The 23,795-nt window shown below is 37.8% G+C and overlaps 1 protein-coding gene across 1 annotated transcript in view; it reads left to right on the top strand.

Moving 5' to 3' along the window:
- Positions 1-21,832, top strand: part of Pon3 (paraoxonase 3) — a 30,870-nt gene extending 9,038 nt beyond the window's left edge. The window contains exons 5-9 of the mRNA XM_010603415.2: positions 12,897-13,023; positions 16,209-16,409; positions 17,416-17,497; positions 17,749-17,877; positions 20,854-21,832. Coding sequence (XP_010601717.1) covers positions 12,897-13,023; positions 16,209-16,409; positions 17,416-17,497; positions 17,749-17,877; positions 20,854-21,012 — 698 coding nt within the window. The 3' untranslated portion in view covers positions 21,013-21,832. The remainder of the gene's footprint in view (positions 1-12,896; positions 13,024-16,208; positions 16,410-17,415; positions 17,498-17,748; positions 17,878-20,853) is intronic.
- Positions 21,833-23,795: the final 1,963 nt, after the last annotated feature.

A 23,795-nucleotide genomic window follows, 5' to 3' on the forward strand; every position in this document is an offset into this window, starting at 1 on the left:
AAAAAAAAAAAAAAAAAGTATGGCCTCAAGGTGCATCCATTTTCCTTTAAATCTCATTTTATCTTTCTTTATAGAAGAAAATACTTCACTGTATAAAAATACCACATTTTCTTTATTCATTCATCTATTGATGAGCATTTGGGCTAATTCTAAGATTTAGCTATTATAGATTGTGCTGCTGTAAACATATGTACATGAGTGTACATATATCACTGTGACATGATGCTTTCAATTCTTTCAGGAAGATACCAATAAGAGGAATAGCTGGGTCAAATGGAGCCTCTAGTTTTAGTTTTTCGAGGAATTTCCACACTGATTTCCACAGTGGTTGCACCAGTCTACCCTCTCACCAACAGTAGAAAAGGGTTCCTTTCTTCCCCACAATCCCTCTAGCATTCGTTATTGGTTGATTTCTTCATAATAGACAGTCTTTCTGGAGTGAGATGGAACCTCAGTGTTGTTTTAATTTGCATGTCTCAAATGACAAGTGGTGTTGAACATTTTTTATATATTTGTTTGCCATTTCTACTTTTTCATCTGAGAAGTTCATATTTGTATTCATTTCAGACGCCCATTTTTGGATTGGGTCTTTAAATTTGGGGGGTCTGATATTTTTGAGTCCTTTATATATTCTAGATGTTAGCCCTTTGTCTGAGGAACAGCTAGCAGAAGTTTTCCCACTCTGTAGATTGTTTCTCACTCTGTCTCTTTTGCTGTGCTAAAGCTCTTTAACAAGATGAGATCTCATGTGTTGACTATATTATTTCCTTTGTAATTGGAGTTTTTCTCATAAAGTCTTTGCCTACACCTATATCTTCAAGAGTTCTACCTATTCTACTTTTAAATAGGGCTGGACTTCTGTTTTAATATTTGGGCCTTTGATCTACTTTGATTTGAGATTAGGGTGTGGTGAGAAATACAGGTCTAGGTTTAATCTTTGGTATGTGGAAAACCAGTTTTTCTAGCACCATTTATTAAAGAGGCTGTCTTTCTTCCAGTGAAGATATGCAGCCTTTTTGTGAAAGATAAATTAGCTGAGTATGTTTAGAGTTGTTTCTGTGTCTTCTAATCTGTCCCATTGATCCTCAGTTCTGTGGTTCGGTTTGGTTTGGTTTGGTTTTATTTTTGCCAGTACCATGCTGTTTTTATCACTGTAGATCTGGAGTATAATTTCAAGTCAGTGACTGTGATGGCCACTGCCTTGCCTTTGTTGTACAGAATTGCTTTTGCTATTCTAGGTCTCTTCTGGTTCCAAATGAATTTTGGGATTGGTTTCTCTAATTCTGTGAGGTATACTGTTGGTATTTTTATTAGAATTGTATTAAATATGTATAGCAATTTAGGAAGTATAGCCATTTTCACTATATTGATTCTTCCTACCCAAGAAGGACAGATGTGTCTCCATTTTCTAATACCCTCTTCAATCTCTTTTTTTGGAGTACTATAGTTTTCAGTGTAAAGTTCTCTTATCTCCTCCATCCGATGGATTCCTAAGTATTTCATTTTTTTATGCTATTGAGAAAAGTGTGGTTTCCTTAAATTTTCTTTCAGTGAGTTTGTTATTTGTGTGCAGGAATGCTACTGATTTTTGAATGTTGATTTTGTGTCCATGTATCCTACTGAATTTAGTTATTAAATCTAGGAGTTTCCTGGTGAAATTTTGAGAGTCTTCTCTGTAGAATATTGTATCAGTTGCAAATAATGATAATTTAACTTCATCCTTTTCTATCTTTATTCCTTTTATTTATTTATCTTGTCTAATTGCTCCACCTAATGTTTTCAGAAATATATTGAATAGGAGTGGTGATAATGGACATCCTTGTCTTGTTCCTGGTTTTACAGTGAAAGCTTTCAGTTTTTGACCATTTAGTATGATGCTGGTTGTTGGTTTGTCATAGATGGCTTTTATCAAAGTGAGATAAAAAACATCTATTCCAATTTTCTGTAGATTTTTTTTTCTTATATGAATGGTTGTTGGAATTTGTCAAATGTTTTTTTTTTCATCTATTGAGATTATCATGTGGGTTTTGTCTTTGGCTCTGTTAATATGGTGTATGACAGTTATTGATTTGCATATGTTGAGCTATTCCTGAATCCCTGGGATGAATTCTGCCTGGCCATGGTGTTTAATCTTGATGACTTACTGTATTTTGCATCTATGTACATTAGGGAGACTGGATTGTAGCACTCTTTTTTGGTTGGATCCTTCTCTGTTTTTTGTTTGTTTGTTTTGTTTTATTTTGTTTTTGGTACTAGGGATCAAACTGGGGCCCTTCTGCTTGCAAAGAACTTAGCAGAGCCTCTGAGCCAAATCCCCAGCCATCTTCTTTCGTTTTGATATCTGGGTAATGCTTGCTTCCACTAATGAGTTTGCAGGTGTTACTGCCTTTTCAATTTTATTAAAGAGTCTGAGAGTAGTAGCATTTGATCTCTAAATTTCTTGTAGAATACAGCAGTTGGTAGGTTTTTAAGTACATATTCAACTTCATTCACTGATATGAGTTATTTAGAATGTTTCTATGTATCTAGATATCTGTCCATTTTTTCTGTGTTTTTGATCTTACTAGGATACATGTTCTCAAAGTAGGTATTAATGGTCTTCTGGATTGCTGCAAGACACACTGTGCTTTCACCTTTTCTGTTCCTAATTTCATGGATTTTGGTCTTTTCTTTTTTGGAAAAGTATGGCTAAATATTTATCAGTATTATTTAATCTTTCAAAGAACTAACTATGATTAATTGATTTTTTATATTGTTTACTTAGCATCAATTACATTAATTTCTTCTCTAATCTTTGTACTTTCCTTTCTTGTGTGAGCTTTGGGCTTGACTTGCTCTTTTCTGGAAGATTGAGTTTAGATATTAGGTTATTTATTTGAGCTTGTTGTATTTTTCTGATGTGGGAGTTTACCATTATAAATTTCCCTCAGAGGACTGCTGTCACTCTGTCTCATAAATTCTGGTACATTGTACTGCCATTATCCTTTAATTGTACAAACTGTTTGGTTTCTTCTTTAATTGCATCTGTGACCCATTGGTTGTTCAGGACGGTGTTATTTAATTTCCATGTATTTATGAAGTTCTTGTGGTTTCTTTTGCCATTGATTTCCAATTTCATTGCGCTATGGTCTTACAATATGCATGGGATAATTTTAATTCATTTGCATTTTACTTAAGCATGTTCTATGAGTTAGTATGTGATTTCTTTTGGTGAATGTCCTTTGTGTAGCTGAGAAGAATGTATATTCCAATGTTGTGGGATGGAATAGTCTACAGACATCTACTAAATCATTTGTTCAAACATTTGGTTCAGTTCTGATATTTCTTGATTTTTCTGTCTAGTTGATTTATTTGTGACAGTGAGCTATTGAGATCCTCTGTTACAATTGTATTAGTGCTTATTTGATTTGTCATTTCCATTAATATTTGATTAATATAGTTGATTGTGCTGGTATTTGGTGCATATATATTTATGTTTGTCATCTATTCCTCTTGAAGTCTTCCCTTAACAAGGATGTAGTGATCTTCTTTTGTCTCTCATAATCAGTCTTGACTTAAAGTCCACTTTGTCTTCAAATAGAATAGCTAACCCTCTTTTTTCCAGGTTCCTGTTTCATGGAATATTGTTTTGTATCTTTTAACTTTCAGTCTATGATTTTTTTTTTTTTTTTTTTTTTTGGTACCTGGGATTGAACTTGGGTTCTTGTGCTTGCAAGGCAGGCCACCAAACTGCTGAGCTAAATCCCCGGCCCTAGTACTTTATTTTTTTTAATTGAGTTTATTGGTACATTTTAGGTATTATACAGTACAGTTACATTCATCATTGAGATCTTGTACCTTTACATGACAGGTCTTGGTTCTCATTGTTTCGCCTTGTCCCTGCCCTCCCTTCTCCCCCTCCTCCCCTCCCCATTTACAAATACTTTATTTCCATTTTTTCATTTTCTCAATGGTTTTATTTTCCCTTATTACCTTTCCCCTACCCTTCCTACTTTCCCTACACCTTTAGCCTTTTTCTTCCTATTTCACATTGTCAATTTTATCTCATTAGGATCTTATGTACTATTATAGTTTCCACACCAGAGAAACTATTCGGTATTTACACATGTGTGACTTATTTATTTCACTTAGGAGTATATCCTCAATATGTATCCATTTTCCTATGAATTAATCTATTTTCTCATTCTTTATGGCTGAGTAATATTCCATTTCATAGAAAAACCACATCTTCTTTATCCAGTTTCCAACTGATGGGCAAATGGGCTGTTTCCATGTTTTAGCTATTACAAACTGTGTTGCTATAAACATAGGTGCACATATATCACTGTGATATGATTCTTTTAATTCTTTTGGAAAGAAACCCAGCAGAGGGATGCTTGGGTCAAATGAAACCTCTAGTCCGAGCTCTTTGAGGTATCTGCATATTGATTTCCATAGTGGTTGCACCAATCTGCACTCCCACCAACAATGGAGAAGGGTTCCTTTCTCCTCACAACCCTTCCAACATTTGTTATTGGTTGATTTCTTGATAGCAGCCATTCTTTGTAAGGTGAGGTGGAATCTCAGTGTTGTTTTCATCTGTATATTACCAGATCATAATGCAATCAAGCTGAAGCTCAATAGCACAAAAAACTGTAGGAACTTCAAAAAACACATGGAAATTGAACAGCACTCTCCTCCAGGCAGTTTTTACAAATAATCAGGCAGTTTTTACAAATAAATGAAAATGTCAGTACAACATACAGGAATCTGTGGGACACAGTGAAAGCAGATCTATGTGGAAAATTCATAGCACTGAATGCCCACACTAGGAAAACAGAGTGAGCTCAAATAAACAACCTAATGATGAATCTTAGACTCCTAGAAAAACAAGAGCAATAAACCCCAAGCTCTAACAAGAGAGTAAATTATAAAGATTCAAGCAGAAATCAATACAATGGAAACTAAGAGAATGATACAAAAATAAATGAATTGAAGAGTTGGTTTTTTGAAAGAATAAATAAAATTGATAAACCCTTAGCTTACCTTATCAAAAAAAGGAAAGAAAAGGCTCAGATCCATGCAATTAAGAATGAAAAAGGTGAAGTCACGACAGATCCAACAGAAATCCAGAGGATAGTCAATACCTACTTTGAGAAACTGTACTCCAATAAAATGGAAAACACAGAAGAAATGGACATATTTCTAGATACTTATGAATTACCAAAGTTGAACGAAGAAGATAAAAACATTTTAAATACCCCAATCACAATCAGTGAAATTGAAAATGTAATTGAAAACTTATGAACAAAGAAAAGCCCAGGTTCTGATGGATTCACTGCTGAATTTTACAAGACATTTAGAGAAGAACTACTACCATTACTCTTCAGATTTTTCAATGAAATTGAAAGGGAAGCTATACTTCCAAATTCATTCCTGGAAGCAAGTATCACTTTGATTCACAAACCAGGGAAAAATGCAACTAAAAAAGAGAACTACAGACCAATCTCCTTAATGAATATAGATGCAAAAATCATTAATAGATACTAGCAAACAGAATACAGAGGATTATCAAGAACGTCATACATCCTGACCAAGTCAGATTCATTCCAGGGATGCAAGGATGGTTCAACATATGTAAGTCAATAAATGTAATACACTATATTAACAGAGTCAAGGACAAAAACCATAAGATCCTCTTGATAGATGCAGAAAAAACATTTGACAACATTCAACACCCATTCATGATAAAAAGCCTGCAAAAAATTGGCATAGATGGTCTATGTCTCAACTTAATGAAGGCTATCTATGAAAAACCAACAGCCAACATCATATTAAATGGCCCAAAACTGAAAAGCTTCAAGTTAAATTCAGGAACACGACAAGAATGCCCATTATTACTACTCCTCTTTGATATAGTTCTGGAAACATTAGCCATAGCAATTAGACAAGAGAAAGAAATTAAAACAATAATGATAGAAAGGGAAGAAGTTAAACTGTCATTATTTGCTGATGGTATGATACTCTATATTGAAGACCCAAAAAACTCTACCAAAAGACTTCTAGACTTAATTGACACTTTTAGCAGAGTAGCTGGATGCAAGGTCAACACCCAAAAATCAATAGCCTTCTAGTATACAAATAATAGACTCACTGAGAGAGAATTTAGGGAAACAATTCATTTCACAATAGCATCCAAAAAAATGAAGTATCTAGGAATCAATCTAAGAAAAGAAGCAAAAGACTTCTACTCTGAAAACTACAGCACTCTGAAAAAAGAGATTGAAGAGGATGTGAGAAAATGGAAAGATTTCCCCTGCTCCTGGGTAGGAAGAATCAACATAGTGAAAATTTGCCATATTACCAAAACTGCTATACAGATTCAATGCAGTCTATGATTTTCTTTTTGAATTAGTTGTGTTTGTTGTATGCAGCATATTGTTGGATCTTGCTTCTTGATCTGTTCACCAGTCTGTTTCTTTTGATTGCTAAATTGGCACCATTTACATTGATGATAAAATCTGTTATCTATTGACTTATCCATGTCATGTTATTTTCCTGTTATTGGTTCCCTTTATTTCCCCTTTGTTTGGTTATTTGCCTTGGCTGGTGGATTCATTCTCTTGGGGTTGATGAAGTTGTAGTCTACATTATCTCTTTCTAGAATGTCCTTGAGAACATTTTGTAGTGCTGGTTTGGGGGCCATGAATTTCTCCAGGTGTTCTTTGTCTTATTTCTCTATCAATTTTGAAAGATGGTTTTGCAGGTTCCATCAATCCAGGCTGGAGGTTCTTTTCTTTTGGGGCTCAAAATACTTCAGTCCAAACTCTTCTTGACTTAAGGGTTTGTGTTGAGAAGTCTGCTGTTATACTGATGGACTTTCTTTTATAAGTATTTTGTTTCTTTTCTCTAACAGCTTTAAATATTCTGTTTTTGTGAATTTCTGGGTTTCTGACTATTATATGCATTGGGGTAGATGTTTTTTTTAGCATGGCTAATTGGATTTCTATATGCCTCATTTATCTATATCAAATTCTTTTTCCATGCCTGGGAAATTTTCTGCCATTACTTCTGTGAACAGGTTTTTTTTGTTGTTGTTGTTATTTTCATTATCTCCTGATTTTTCATCAAGTCTGATCAATCTTATGTTATTCTTCTTTGCATCTTCTAGCCACTCTTGGATTAATTTTTCATACTACCTTGCTCTTTTTAGGTAATGTTTCTTTTCCTGTTTGCTAACTGCAAACCTGTCTTCTAGATCTGAAATTATGTCCTGTCTTTGGTTCATTCTGCTGCATACACTTTCAATGGAATTTTTAATCTCCTGGATTTCTAATTGAATCTGTTTTATAGATGCTGTTTCTTTCCTGTGTTGAGCGTTCATGGTTTCTATCATTTTCCTAAGATCCTCTATTTTTTTTATCTGTATCTTTTCTAGATTCACTAATCTTCCCTTCATTATGGCCATCATTTCTGAAGGTATCTGAAAATTTACTTCTGATTTAATTTTTTCTATAGCTTCATCCATTTGGTTTGTTACTTCCACTGTTACCACTTTAAAGAGTATAGGTGGTTGGATTTTGAGTTCTTCCACTTCATTTCCCCCTTTGCTAAAGCTTGTAACTTGTTTATAGTAGGTATCTTTATTGCTAGTATTGAGAAACCTTAGGAAATGGTTTCTCAGAGATGTCCTCCAAGTTTACCTGGGTTTTGGGTTTTGGTTTTTGAGTGTGTTGCAAAATCCTACCTCTTCTGTTTATCGGGAATGAAAAATTGCTGCCTATTTGGCCTAACCCCTAGCCCCTGTTTTGGTTTGTTTGGGGGGTTTGGGGGGGCACTTTCTAGAACTTCCTTCAGAACACTTTGGAGTACTAGCTTAGTAGTTATGAATTTCTTCAGGTATTGTCATGGAAGTATCTTATTTCCCCATTAATTTTAAAAGATAGTTTTGCAGAGTACATCAATCTGGGTTGGAGATTGTTTTCTTTTAGAACTTTAACTACTTTAGTCTAAGCTCTCCTTGAATTAAAAGTTCATGTTGAGAAGTGTGCTGTGATTCTAATGGGTTTTTCTTTATGGGTGATTTGTTTCTTTTCTCTAAGAGCTTTTAATGTTCTGCTCTTATTCTGAATTTCTGCAGTCTTGACTATTATATCCATTGGTGTAGATTTTTTATTATTTCTTCTACATACCTCCACTGTTGGATTGATTTTATTTTCTCTCATTGAGTTTATTGGTACATTTTAGGTATACAGTACAGTTACATCCATCATTGGGATCTTGTACCTTTACATGACAGGTCTTGATTCTCATTTTTTCCCCTTACCAGGATTGATTTTTCAGACTATCTTGCTATTTTAAAGAAATCTTTCTTTTCATAGTTGCTAACCACAATCATAACTTCTAAACCTGATATTCTGTTCTCACATTAGTTCATTCTACTGTCTATACTTTCAAAAGAATTTTTAATATCTTGGATATCTGTATTAATTTGTTTCATGGATTCCATTTCTTTCCTATTTTGGACATTCACAGTTTTTATCCTTCCCCTACGTACCTCTGTTTTTTTTTAAACCTCTGTCTAATCTAAATTCTTTAGCCAAGTCCTTCTTATGGCCATCATCTTTTTTGTAACCTAAGAAATTATTTCTGATCTTATTTTTTTCTGTAGCCTCATTCATCTGCTTTGTTACTTCCACTGCTACCATTTCAGAAAATTCGTCTTGGTGCCTTCTGATTTTCTCCACCTTATTGTCCCCTGGACTTGGCCTGTGTGGGCTGGAGATCTGGGGTTGTATCATACTTCTGTGTCTTGTCATTTTTTCCTTTTTTTTAAAAGTTATTTTCTCTGAGATGGTTGTAAATTGCTTATGGTAGGTAGCTTTATCACTATTATTTAGATCTCCCTAGGAAATAACCATTCTTCTGAGATGTGTTCTAGGGGTAGCTGGCTCTTGGCCTTTGAGTCTGTCCCAAGATCCTAACTTCCTAATTTATTAGGGGTGAGAAGTTGTTGTCTGCTTGGCCCAGCTCCCAGTCCTTTGATAACAGACCCTAGACAATCACAATTATGACCCCAGATGATAACAATGTTGTCATACAAGGAAGAACAACTGATCACACCAGGTATGACTCCCTGCCTTAAGTAGTACAATTACCAATAATAATAATACATCAAACACAGCCTAGAAACTAACAAACTATAGTGACTATTAATTTAGTAGCATTAACTATAAGAGCAAAAATCTTTCGTTATATGTCTGCAGTGAATTTCCCCTTAGTAGTGATTTTATCTCCGGGGGGAAGGATTTAAGAGAGACAAGGGGGGAGGGGAAATGCAGAAATAAATGAAAATAAAGATATTTGAAGCAAAGCTGAAGGACAAAGGAAGATTACTCAAGCTTTGAGAAAATGGAGATGAAGACAGGAGAGAAAGAATGGGGGGAAATTAAAAGAAGATCAAAGCAAATCAGAAAAACTAGAGACAAGTGTTCCTCACAGGAAAAAATTTTTAAAAAGCCAAGAGAAGAGAAAAAATTACAACAATGAGCAAAACAATACAAAATAAACAACAAAAATAAAAAACTCAAACAACCAACCAAAACAAAACAAAACACAAAAACTCATATCAACAACAAAGCACAAACTTTTTCTGACCACAATTCTGTAGCTGTCCTCTGTTGTCCACACTTCTATGATAGAGTCTAGGTCAGAGCCAAAAATCTATGATGCACCAAGTCTACTCTCAGCTCCACAAAATTTCCAGCCATCTTGCCAGATGGCTGTGAGGCTGGGGCCCAAGTCTTCAGTCAGTAACTCTCTGAATGTCCCTTGGGGACCCGCCCCAGTCTCCTTACTCTGTATGTCTGTGTGGCCATTGCCCAAGACTGCTCTGAATCCTGCAGTCAGTTGGTCCTTCCCAGTCCTTACACAGCCTCCTGTTTTCCACTCCTCTAGCACATCTCTCCCCTCTCTCATACCACTTGGAGGAGGAAGGGGTGTTGTGCTGTAATCAGACTCCCTACTTGCACCCCTGCTCTCCCTTTCCATGGCCACTGCTATCTCTACAGGTTCTAATTAGCCTAGGGCAAGGTGCACAGCATTTGCTGTTCTGCTTCACTGGTGTGTTTCTCCCTGGGAGGGCCCCAGTCTTGCTCACTTTCAGTGGAACCCTCTCACACATGATCTGGGCCCATGAATTCAATATAGATGGTTCCCAACTCAATCAGAGGTTCTTCTTATCCTCTCATAGTCTGAGAACAAACTAGTAGACCACCATGGGTAGGGAGGCACCTTCTTTGTCGCTTGCCTCTGTGCGTCTCCACTTTTCTATTTATTTCCCTATTGTAACTTGTTTGAATACTGCTCTTAGAAATGCAACATATAAACTAAAGACCCTTTGAAAATGTATGTAATATTAAAAAAACAATATAAAGACATAGGAAAAAATAAATTGGACTTATGTAAATTAGAATTTTTTGTATCTCAAAAATAATTAGGAGTGTACAAAAGTCCAAAGGATAAGCAATATTATTTGCTAAATAACACATCTAATAATATTTCTATGTTATAGAAATAAACCTTACAATTCAGAAATAAGACAAATGACCCAAATTAGAAGTAGACAGGGATCTGAATAGATATCTCTCCTAAGAAGACATACAAATGGCCAAAAAGCACATGAAAAAACAGTCAGCACCTTTAGCCATTCAAATTCAAAATCAAAATGCATTGCTTTTTCTTTTCCACTATGATGACAGTAATAAAATTAAGCAATCGGGATTGTAGGCCAAGATATTGAGACTTTAGAGCCATCACGCTTTACTGGTGAAATTGTGAAATGATGTGGCCACATTAAAAAGCAGTCTAGTAGGTCCTTAACTGTGTCAAACCAAATTATCATATGACTTAACAACTCTGCTCTTTGGTTTGTACCCAAGAAGAAAACTGGAAACATATTCACAAAATTTGTATGTAAATATTCATGGCAACATTAACCCTAATACCAAATGCTTAACAACCAACCAATGAATGAAAAAAGACAATGTTGTTTATTTATACAACAAAATATTATTTGACAAAAAATTAACTACTGGTGCATGCAGCAACATATAGTACATGCACCTTGCAAGTCCTATGCTAAGTGAAGTAATTTAATTACTAAAGGTCACATATTATGTAATTCTGTCTACATAAGTGTCCAGAATAGGCAGATTCAGAGACAGAAAGCAGACAGCAGGAGGAGTGGAAACGGGGGCGTGATAAGTGAGTAGATATATGACTTCCCTTTGAGGTTATGAAAATATTTTGAAACTAAAGGCAGTGTTACAGTTGCACAATTCTGAGAACATACTAAAGTCACTAAATTTTACATTTTACAAGACTGGATTTAATGATATAGGAATTATATCTCAAAAAACTATTATAAAAGCACAATATTGTATACACTATTTTTGTTTATTTGTTTGTTTGTTTTGAGACAGGGTCTTGCTAGGTAGTTCAGGCCAGCCCTGAACTCACTACATCCTCCAAGCTGCCCCTCCACTTGTGGTGGTCCTTCTGCCTCAGCCTCTTGAGTGTGCTGGGATTATAGGTGTGCACCACCACATCTGCTGTATTCACTTTTTAAACAAAAACTTTTTAATTTTTTTTTTTTTTTTGGTTTTTTGAGACAGGGTCTTACTAGATAATTGAGACTGACCTGCAACTCACTATATGGCCCAGGCTGGTCTCGAACTGACAGTGATCCTCCTGCCTCAGCCTCCTGAGTGCTGAGGTTATAGGAGTGCCCCACCATGCCTGGCTTCTAATGTTCTTTTTTACTTGTTTATAGTTTATAATTTCAAGCCAATTTAAATTTTCTATATTTTTTAGTACATTAAATACGTAGGAAAATGAAAATAGCGAAATTTCACTAAAAATACCTACACGAAGAGAAAGCCAAATTGAAGAGTCAAAATTCAAAATTGTCTTGAAGTTTTAATTTTTTCAAACACATAGTGGAGTTGCAATGTATTGGCAAGTAAAACTCAGTGGAGGTGGTTTTATTGGACAACAAAAGATAATTAACTGAAACTCCAGAGCTTGTCAGACTGGATCTCCTGAAAAGTCTAAAAGCAGTAGCCTGAGAGGCCAGCTTGCTCCCTTCAACCCTGTTCACGGCAGTTCATATTTCAGTATGAAAATACGTAAGCAAACATGCTTGAGGGCAGTGATACCCAGAAATTCTAGGTTTTTTTCCCCTTTGCATTCATGTTTACCTTGCACACCCCTTGGGTTAAGTGTTGTTATTGCATTGTTAGGTAGGTGACTTGTTCTGGAAGTTCATTGTCTGCTTGGGAGATGTTGCTTATGTTAAGGTATACACTGCCCTGACAGTTCTCCAACTTGTGTTGTTGGAATGCAAACTGTGGTCAGGCATACAAAAATTTTTCAGCAAAACTTTGTTTGCTTGCACCCGTTTATGGAAGATCTGTCTGGGGAAACCACATCCATGTGTGTGCACCACTGGGGTTCCTTACCTTCTTTTTAGAAAGAATTGAAAGCTGGAACAGACCTTGCACTGAACAAACATTTGTGCTTGGCTCAGCCACCAGGACGTGGGGAAATTGCTGTGTCATTTCCTGTTGAGCTTCAATTTCTTCATTCGTTTTAATAATCTGTCCAGTGGACTGTGAGGACCAAAGTCAAAACAGATGAAGAAAACCCTCTCTGAGGCCGTAGTGGTGCACAGCTACAGTCTGAGCCACCAACTGTTCTGAGGCAGGAATCTAAGACCAGCCTGTGCAACTGGGTGAGACCCTGTCTCAAAACAAAGTGTAGCCAATAGCCCTAGAGGTGACCAAGTATTTTCAGAAGTCTGGTGATGGTTGCAATGGAAGAAAACTTCTTAAAAACTATGGCTTTTTTCTATTTAGATGGCACCGTGTATCTCTATGTTGTGAATCATCCTCACATGAAGTCCACTGTGGAGATATTTAAATTTGAAGAACACCAACGCTCTCTCCTACACCTGAAAACTGTAAGACATAAACTTCTCAAGAGGTACAGAATTAAAGGCTTGTGTACTTCTATTTATTTTGCACCACCACTGTGTGACTTTTTCCCCTTTGGTTCAGCAGGCTTTCTTAAACTTGTTGTTTTGCAGCAATTTTTTCTAAAGCTCTTTAAAGATTCCCATGGTGACACTGCCCAACACCTCACCAGAAATTGCTGTGTTCAGTATTGAATATCCCTATATTTTTCAACTTTTTGAAAGCGTTTTAATCCCATAAAGGTGTTCAATTAGATTCCCAGCTCTAATTCTATCCTCTTTACCACAGCAACTCAATACCTACTATTGGGGAGTCTTTAAACACCTACTCCCTTTTCTAATTGTATTCTAGGAGCCTCACCCACTGGGCGTTAAACCAGCCTCCACAAGGGCCATTTCTTTGTTCAATAAGAGGTTTTAAATGGAATTTGGTAAAGCCCATGGGTACTTATAAGAAATGCATTTATTAAATGTTGACTATGTATTGGGCATTATGCCAAAATCTTTAATTTAACTTTCTTTTCATAACAACTTTTAGTATAGCTATAAGACCAGGAAGTTTTGGGCTAGGTAACTTCTGCACATCACACAGTTTTTAACTAGCATGACCATAATGGCAACCTGAGTCCATCTGAATTAGAAGACAAGCTCCCATTTGCAATGATGAGCATCTTTCTTACTGCTTTCAGAAAAAAACAGTAAGTTCTTTTAGTGGATAAATTGCCCATTTCTAGTCTGTAGCAAACAATGAAAAATCTGTGTTTTGTAAAAGAAGCTCAACACCAAAGTGCTGGTTCTGAAATCATAGAGGTTGTCTTTTCCATAGGGAAGAAATGTGAGGAAGCTCATTGCATTGGTTCACTTTTTCAGCATCACCTGTGAATTTCTTCCCGTTGCATTTGAGGGCAGTGGAAGCAGAGAGCACACAGAGCAAGAGTGTTGGGGTTATCGAGCTTTTCCCATAATGCGGTGTGTTGGTTTCTGAGGCCATAGTGGACTAGACCTGCCAGGGAGTTACTGGGAGGTATGGACGAATCACTTAAGATGTGCTCACTTTCCTCAGTCACCGGTGAGGGTTCTCTCACAGGACTGACTTGCCCAGTGGTGGTCAGTGAGGAGCAAATGCTGCAGCATATTACTTCACAGGAAGAGACCCCTAGAAAGCACAGCCTGAAAGAAAGCCTCTTATGGACCACTTTATTAGGAAGTTCAGTCCCAGGAAGCAGAAATCAGAGACCAGCCTGAAACAGGGAAGGAGGAAGATTATGAGTTAAATTGTGTTCTGCAGGAAGATACGCTGCGATCTCATTTACCTATGCCTCAGACTATGACCTTACTTAGAAATAGGCCCGTTGTTTATATTATTAAAGATGAAGTCAAACTAGAGTAGGGTACACTCAATCCACTATGGCTGGCATCCTTAGAAGAAGACATATATTCAGGGAGACTAACATGAGGTGCAGCAGTTTTGACATGACGGTGAATTTTCTATAAGCCAATGGATGCCTTGGGCTATCAGTTGCTGGAGAAGACATGTAAAGATCCCTCCACAGAACTTTCAGCGGGAAAATGTCCTTGCCAACATCTTGAATTCAGACCCCTGGTCTCCAGCACTGTGAAACAATAGCTTTCCCTCTTTTAAGCCGTGCAGTTGGTGATGGCTTGCTCTGGCAGCCATAGGAAACTCATACACAGAGAAAGCCCTAGCAAAAGTATTAACAAACCAACTATTCCTAAGTTCAACTGAAGGCTTGAAATCATGGAACTGTCCTCCAGTAAGATGCATGAGCTTCATTTCAGAGCAATATGGCTGAGAGAAGAAGAGTTTAATCCACAGCCCCTCCTCCCATTAGTCAGAAGTTTGCCTCAAGAGTCCTTAATCTCCTCCATAGTCTCGGACGTCTATGTGCAAGTCAGATCAGGCGGTAGCCTGTGCTTTGACATCAACCTGAGAGCCTGGAAGGGAGCCTCATGAGGTATGCCACTGTCGGTGGCACCTGTGGGAAACAGAGGCAGCTGGAACAAGATAGGTGGGGACAGAAATCTGAAGTGGAGCTGCAGGGGTGACTTGCTTCACACACTGACCAAGCACGGACAGCAGGCAGAGCAGAACGCTGGGAAACATGTTGTGAGGGAATTTAACTTATGGTAGGAGGCAAGAGTTTTGGGAAGAAGGAACAGTTAAACTAGGACATGAGAGGGTCATAGCCCATGACCTTGGGGAGGGTGTTATATATCAAACCTCAAAGTATTCCCAAATCCCTCCAAATTTGCTTCCCTAAAATTTAATCTAAAACCCCTGAATCTTCCTTTCCATTTTTCTTTTTCAAAATGGAAATGATTACTGTTTTTATTGATTGTAAAAATAATGTTTGCTTCATTTAAAGATCTTTTAGTGGTGTGGGAGTAATATAGCTATTTGGTTAGCTGATGCAGGAGGGACATTTGAGAGCTGGAGTTTGAAGCTAGACTGGGCTTTTTGAAGAAAAAGGAAGAGAACAAGATGAGGGAGGACCAGGAGGAGGAGGAGGAGGAACAGAAAAAAAGGTCCTAATGAGGGGCTGGGGATTTAGCTCAGTGGTTCTGTCTCCTGCCTCACAAGCACAAGGATCTGAGTTTGATCCCTCATGCAAATAAATAAATAAGCTCCTAATTACATTAAAAAACAAAAGAAAGATCACCCATAATCCCATCTATAATGCTCAAGAGGGAATGAAATAAGCTATGATAACAGGAAGAAACACCTGTGGCTCAAGACCACATAGTGTGGTTTGATTTGGTTTAGTTTTATTTGGTTTTCTCAGTCTTACCACAATAGACGTGTAGGTGACTAAGGGACTTGGTTTCATTTAGGGACATATGCAGACAGTGCTCATTACTATGTAAACCAGGTGGATCACTCACTGGCTCTCACAGTCTTCTACCCAGAAGCCACACACATTTTATTTCATTAGTCAAAGCAAGTCATGCATTTATGCCTAATGTTTAAGTCTAATTCCTAAAGGACGAAAATAAAAAGGGCCACAGACAACCATTATTAATGTTAGACTTTGGAGTTTGATGTTTATTTGTATAATAGTTCATTGTTACTTTTTGAAATTGATGTGTTAGTGATTTTGACAACAGTCAAGATATTAAAATACTCTATGGGTCACCCTCTCTTTCTCTCTCTCCCTCCATCTTTCCTCCTGTCTAGTGTGAATGACATTGTGGCTGTTGGACCAGAACAATTTTATGCCACCAGAGACCACTATTTTACCTGCTTTTTCTTGACACTCCTTGAGACGATCTTAGGTCTTCGCTGGACTTACGTTGCATTCTACAGTCCAACAGAGGTCAAAGTGGTAGCCAAAGGATTTAATTCTGCCAATGGAATTACAGCCTCACTAGACCAGAAGTATGCTCTTTTATCATTTTTCTTCCCTTGCCTTTAATATTTTGGTGAACTCCTTCCCTTAAGAGGTGTCTTGGGCTAAAGAAGTCACTATATTCGGGGGGGTCAGTTGTGGTCGGCGTTCAGACTAGTGTGTGATCTAAAGAAGACCATTTATTGTCTTGTGCTTCAGATTCCCCAGTATAAGGAGGGATCAGACTGAAAAAAATAGCTCCTTGTTCCAAATGTTTGTATGACTCTAAAAACACTTTGCTAATACATTGAAAATTTATACAAATGTACAATACCTGTACCCCTTATGAGGCTAGCAGGTATTTAATCACTTCTACTAAGTTCAGTTATCTAAAACCTTGTACTAGAGAGTGAGGCCTACAAGGAGAGGGGCATTTTAATCATAGAAATTGAAGACCTACTGATGATGTGTAGCAGCAAAGTATTTCCTGACTCTTTTTAAGTAGCACGCAATTTTATGAGACAACTCTTTAGAAGTGTTGGAAACTTGAAGAATTTTTTTAAAAAGAGAAGAACCTTGAATATAGACATGTAAATTTGAGATAATGAAGAACGATGAACCCTGGAGAAAAGTACCAGTAAGTGTTCCTGCTCTTTAAGGAAAAATGATTGTGACCAAACTTCATGGTCATTTGATACTTCTTTTCAAGCACTAGATTTTGGAAATACGACTCTCTGGGCCTTAGAAGAGGTCCACTTATCTCCATTTGATTTAAAGAAAAACTTGTAAATTCTCAGAAATGAGATCGCACCTGAATGTCATCTGAAATGCCAATTTTGTCCTTTATAGTCATCTCTCATATTCAAAGTCCTTCTAAACATTTCAAGGATATTAAAAGTACCACTCCATTATCTTCTTTTACAGTGCTTTAGAAAGGCACTTCAAGTGTGGTGGTACATCAAACTAGTCCGAATTTTCATATCTGGGCTCCAAAATAAGGGTCAGCATCAAATCTCATTACTACTTGCTTAAATGTCACTGTTATTTACTTCAAAGGTATATCTATGTGGCTGATGTAACAGCTAAGAACATTCACATAATGGAAAAACATGCTAACTGGAATTTAACCCCACTGAAGGTAAAAACACCCAGGCTCACCCACACAACATGGTCTCTAGCTCCAGTCCCATCAGCCTCCTTGAATGAAGGAAGGATGAATGATTCTTTGAGGGCAATACCTGTGAGATCATGCTTCTGTTTTATGTGTACATGCCTAAGTGCCCTAAAAACAATAATCTCAGGTTCCCAGAATTGCTGGGGGCTGGGGACAGTGGGTGGGACAGGGAGAATGTTGAGATAACACCTGCACCACTTCCCTCTTGTTGGAAGGTAATACAATTGGACACCCTTGTGGATAACTTGAGTGTTGATCCTAGCACAGGAGATATTTTGGGAGGATGCCATCCTAATGCCATGAAGCTGCTGAACTATGACCCTAATGACCCCCCAGGATCAGAAGTAAGTGCCACAGGCAAAGCTATGAGGATGAACAATTTGTTGAGATGATGGGAGAGGATTTAAGTGGGTGACGTTTGATTCTGGTGGAGATTTTGAAAGGGAAGGGAGATATAATTCCTTACCCCTTTCAGGTCAGCAGGTGCCAATATAACATCAGTCCCAAACAATATGTCTCATCCGTGCAAGGACTATATTTGCTGTTGGGGGGAATGGGAAAATATGAACTTATTATTCATATTGACCTAGATTGCCTACGGTTTTTATGTCCTGTGGTCAGATAGGGACATGTATGAGATCACCTCCTTTCAGACTACCTATTTATTTAAACCTCAAATAAAAGCGTTTAAATGAATGAAACCTCAAAACTAAATTTTTTTTGCTGGGGATTTAGCTCAGTCGTGCCTCCTCCTGCCTCATAAGTTCCAGGACCCAAGTACAATCCCTGGTACCAATAAAAAAATAAACAAATAAATAAATAAATAAATAAATAAATAAAGTTTTGTGCCTCTAGGTTGTAATATATATGAAACTGTTAAAGAATGTCTTGTTTTGAAGATTTTTTTTGGCTATTTAGGCTGGTGTGGTGGCACATGCCTATAATCCGAGCACTCAGAAGGCTGAGGCAGGAGGACTTCTGCAAGTTTGAGGCCAGCCTCAGCTACATAATGAGTTGTGAACTGCACAACAAAAGCCTGTCTCAAAAAGAAAAAAAAAATTTTTTTTTTTAAAAATAGCTCTTCTAGCAGACTCTTAAGAAGCGGGGAGGGAGGGAGAGACAGGGAATGTATGAGATCACCTCCTTTCAGACTACCTATTTATTTAAACCTCAAATAAAAGCGTTTAAATGAATGAAACCTCAAAACTAAATTTTTTTTGCTGGGGATTTAGCTCAGTCGTGCCTCCTCCTGCCTCATAAGTTCCAGGACCCAAGTACAATCCCTGGTACCAATAAAAAAATAAACAAATAAATAAATAAATAAATAAATAAATAAAGTTTTGTGCCTCTAGGTTGTAATATATATGAAACTGTTAAAGAATGTCTTGTTTTGAAGATTTTTTTTGGCTATTTAGGCTGGTGTGGTGGCACATGCCTATAATCCGAGCACTCAGAAGGCTGAGGCAGGAGGACTTCTGCAAGTTTGAGGCCAGCCTCAGCTACATAATGAGTTGTGAACTGCACAACAAAAGCCTGTCTCAAAAAGAAAAAAAAAATTTTTTTTTTTAAAAATAGCTCTTCTAGCAGACTCTTAAGAAGCGGGGAGGGAGGGAGAGACAGGGTAAAGGAGGGTAATGTGGGGTAGACAGAACAATGAATGTTATATCCATGTATGAAAGTCCCACAGTAGAACCCATTACTCTGTATAATCGATATGCATTAATACAAATATCTTTTGCAAAACAATAATATAAGTCACTGAATTTCTGAGGCATTAAAAACAATAGCACACAGCATCATGTTTTCTGTGGCATCACATTTAAGAATAAAAAATTCTCTAGGGAATTTAACTGTAGCTGTAAGTTCTTGGCAAGCATATTCTGAGCTATATTTTCGCATTCACTACACACCTATCATATGCCAGATATTGTTCTAATACTTAGGATATATTAGAAAGTCAAACAGAAAGTCTGCTTTTAGGGAGGGGAGAACAGATACTGAACAATGAGCTTAGGAAATAAGTGAATCACAGAGTAAGCCTGAAGATGCTAAGTTCCATGGGAAAAACAGTACATCCAGGTAAAGAGAGTCAGCATTATTGTGAACGAGAGGTCAGGCAGGCCCAAATATTAAATAGAAAGCATAACAGACCTCGTTGAAAAGATGTGTTTTCAAGGAAGACAGGTTTGAGGAGGGAGATTCAGATCCTAGCCTGGTAATTGATCCAGTGGCTAATTTAGAACATAAAGTTAGCTCTGCTGAAGGATATTGCTGTTTTCCAGTTAAATTTTTTCTCTTAACATATTAGTCCCAGCTTCTTAAAAAGAAGAGCACCAGTGAAACATAAAAAGAAACAAAAGTCTAGCCTAAGTCTGGAATCAGTAACCCCAAGTTAGCAAACACTCCTTGCTTCAGATATGCACCCCACTCTATCACCAAGTTATAGATACAACTTTCCTACAAAAACATGACTATAGCATTTGCTTTAAGATGATACAAATGCACCCCACAGAATGACTGAAAAATTGGTCAGGACTTGTTTTCGCATCTCTATTTTGGTGGAGGTGCGGGATCTTCTTTAAAATTAAAACAAAACAAAACAAAACAAAACTCAGTAACAGCCACACCAAAAAAATCCTCTAACTCCAGTCTGATAAGAGGAGAGATGTTGATAAAGATTCACAATTCATGAATTACTGATTGTTTTTCTTTAATTCCTCTCATGTTTTGTTTGAATGGATTTAATCCGGGGTCTTTGGAAACCTGAGTGCTTCTGGAATCACTGATTAGCAAAGTTAAGTGTTTAGGGATCAATACCAGCACAAGACATAGATGTGTCAGCTGGAATTCTGAACAGTGTGTGTTTCCTGCTTCCTAGCAACTTTACAGATATGAGGGGGTCCAGCTGTGGTAACCATCATTCTCCCAGTCACCAGTTTGGGGTGGCTTCTTGACTCAGCTCCCTTGAGCTTGTTGTCCTGAGTCTCTCCCTCACCCTATAGGGCTCAGTCAAGTGCAAGGCCCTCCCCATGGAGGCAGAGACACTGTCTGCTGAGGAAGTAAAGTGTGTTCATCGAGTGTAACCTCATTCTCTAGGGGATATCTGAATTATCAAAATCATTTAAGCTTTCTTTTGAGGAATTTGGCTAACATCAGATAACCAGTTCATTTTAGTGCATAGATTTCATATCTTCATCAGAGGGAGAATGGTTTCAGATAGGTCTCTGAAGAGATATACATGCCCTAGTACATGGGGAAGAAAACATCACCAGAGAGCCACTCGCTCATACATTGTGCTCACAGTGATCTTCTCTTGACAGGTACTACGCATCCAGAATGTTTTATCTGAAAAACCAAGGGTGAACACTGTCTACGCCAATAATGGTTCTGTTCTTCAAGGCTCCTCGGTGGCTGCTGTGTACCATGGGAAAATACTGATAGGCACTGTGTTTCACAAAGCTCTGTATTGTGTGCTCTAGGCTTGAGAGACTCCAAAACTTCCACATGTCTGGTAAAAGTGAATTTGTCATTGTATGGTAAGTTTAAAAAGAGCAGAGAGAAATTACATAATAGTTACCACATGGCAAGTTAGGTGAGTGACAGTCCACCAAGAAGCCGGAATGCTCCTCACGGTCAGACGTGGCCAATATTGTCCGACCATGAGAAGTGTGAGCTGTGGCCATAGCAGCTAGGGCTCATGGAAAGACCCTTGACAGCAGTGTGACAAAATCACCTTCTACAACCACAATGTTGAGTCTCTAGCAGTCCAGTCCAGGAGAAAAGCCATGTTCAAGGAATTATGATTTCTCTTCTCTTCTCACAATTTTGATGGAAATCAACTGCTAATCAAGTGCCCCTGCCTGCAGCTCAAAGCAAGAATTGGTATCACGAGACTGTCCAGAGCCATATGTTCCCCCCAAGTCCAAACACAGGGGAATCGGGATCAGTGAAATTTGCCGGACACATAGGACTAGTGTGGTCATTTGTAACAGGTCTTTCTTTGTATTGATATTATGTGTCAGGCATTGTTAATCCTGCTTAGTTCTGACGGTGAAATGCAGCCTCGGGGCAGTTATCTTGCATCACTTTCAGCTTCCTCTACTGGTTAATTCAATAAGCATCTCTTAAGCAACTTCCTATGCACTTGGCACTAATAAATCTGAAATGAATAAAGTGGTCCTGGCCTACATAGGTTCATCAGCAGATGAATGGATAAACAAAAGGTGATGTTTAGGCACAGTTCTTTTTTAATGTCTGTCTGCCATAAAGAAGAATAAACTCAAATCATTTGTAGGAAAATAGATGCACCTTGAGACCATAATGTTAAGTGAAATAAATCAGACACACAAGTCTACATATTGTATGGTTTCTCTTACATGAGAAAAATAAAGTATATATAAAAAGCAAAATGAAAGACAGATAATAGGAAATAGGGAAATAGATCTTTTGCAAGTGGGAAGGCAACCAAGAGATGGAAGGAAAGAGGAGGAAGGGAGGGGAAGGGAAAAGGATGAACAACTAAGATTTTATATGCACCAACTCCCTATGAGGAATGTAATCATTATGTACTGCCAACATGTAATAATACAAAATAAAAATTGAAAAAAAAACTTTAAAAAAGGATGGTTCTGCCTAATGTGTTTTCCAAAGGACTAACCCATATAGCAAGACCCTGTAGCAAATCTTACAAAGTTATCAAATGGTGGGGTGTCCCTCGGTGCAAAGGCACTGGGTTCAATCTCCAGTACCGGAAAGAGACAGAGATGCTAAACCAGCCCTATTGATGAGAATGAATAAAAGTGTGCCATTCTTGGTCAAAACAAGAATAATATTTACCCCATCATTAATGAGAATCAATGTGTCAAAGCACATTTTTATGACTTTTATTAGGGAGTGGCTATTGATTTTTTTCCCTTCTGCAGATGGTGATTTGGGGAGTTTTTTAATATCCTAATTAACACTGCTCAATTAGAAGTAAGTTTTGCTGAAAGTTTTTATTAGGGTAAAATTCTACTTTTTCAGCCCATGGAAACCTTTAGACAGTAAGGTTTTGTGGTTTTCATTGCTTAAAAGGAAAAATGGCACAAAAGAAAGTTATAGTTTGTTTTACGTTTCAAAAGTCTAGCCTCTTGAGGGAATAGAGAAAAAATGAAATTAAGAGCATATATACAACATACTCCATCCGAAGAATCTAAAAATATTTTATCCCTGAGCATCACATCAGCTGGACTAGATGAAGCTTGCCAGACTAGGGCAGAATAAAGAGTTAGAGATGAGACGACTAAGAGATTTGAGGTGCTAGAGGGTTTCTGAGAGCTGACCCTTCACTGCTTTCTCCCAGGCCTTGTTAGAAAAAGCTGGATGATAGACCTTTCCAAGAAATTTGGGGGTTCTGATGACTGAAAGAATTATGTGTCCTTTTTCAGGGGTTGCACAGGAAAGTGGCAAAGCCATGAATTTCCCCTGGGCCCAGTCTGATGCAAAAGCAGAGAGGTGCCAGTGTGGTTCACCAGGCACAGCACAGAGGCTCTGACGTTATCTGCACTCGAAGCTGACACAAAAGCAAACCAATTTTCATGCACTCAAGAGGGTGTAGAAGTCAGCAGAGAGAGAACCAGTGGGTCTAAAGATGTCTTGCTATAGGGGAGAAGACAAATAGGCATTTGATTAGCGTGAGACCAGGGCTTAGATGATAACAAGGACCAGACAGCTCCTGTGGTGCTTCAGCTCTGCCAAAACCTCCTAGGATTTAGACAGAAGGATTGGGAGGGGGATGTGGGGTTGTTTTATATATCAATTCCTGCTGCCAAACCATTTGGAGACTCAAAATTAAAATTACAGGAGGTTATGGGAAAGAAATTTCTGGTGTATTTTATGAATTCAGCTTTTTCTGAGTTGGCGCAGTACAGAGTAGAAAGGGCTAAAATCTTTTGCTAACAGATGTATGGTTACAGCCTTTCCTTGGTGGTTCTGTAACCAAAACCAGTTGCTAACAAGATGTGCCCTCTTCTCAGATGTCAATGCAAGATTTAATTCTGGCTTAACCTCATGTACGCTTTGCCCCTGCTCTAATCCAAGTAGGGCTGATATAGTTTAGATCAAGAATGATCCCAACCCCTACCCCTGACTCTCATGCTCGCAGTGGCTGGGATTTTGGAATGTGACTGAAACACAGGTCCACTACACTAACAGCCAGATATCCCGTCAGAAGGTGTGCTGCTGAGGGAAGAGGAGGGTCCCTGGGAGTATGACCCGGAAGGGC

Source organism: Fukomys damarensis, unplaced genomic scaffold (assembly GCF_012274545.1).
Source record: "Fukomys damarensis isolate Sample0158 unplaced genomic scaffold, DMR_v1.0_HiC HiC_scaffold_4, whole genome shotgun sequence".
Classification (NCBI taxonomy): domain Eukaryota; kingdom Metazoa; phylum Chordata; class Mammalia; order Rodentia; family Bathyergidae; genus Fukomys; species Fukomys damarensis.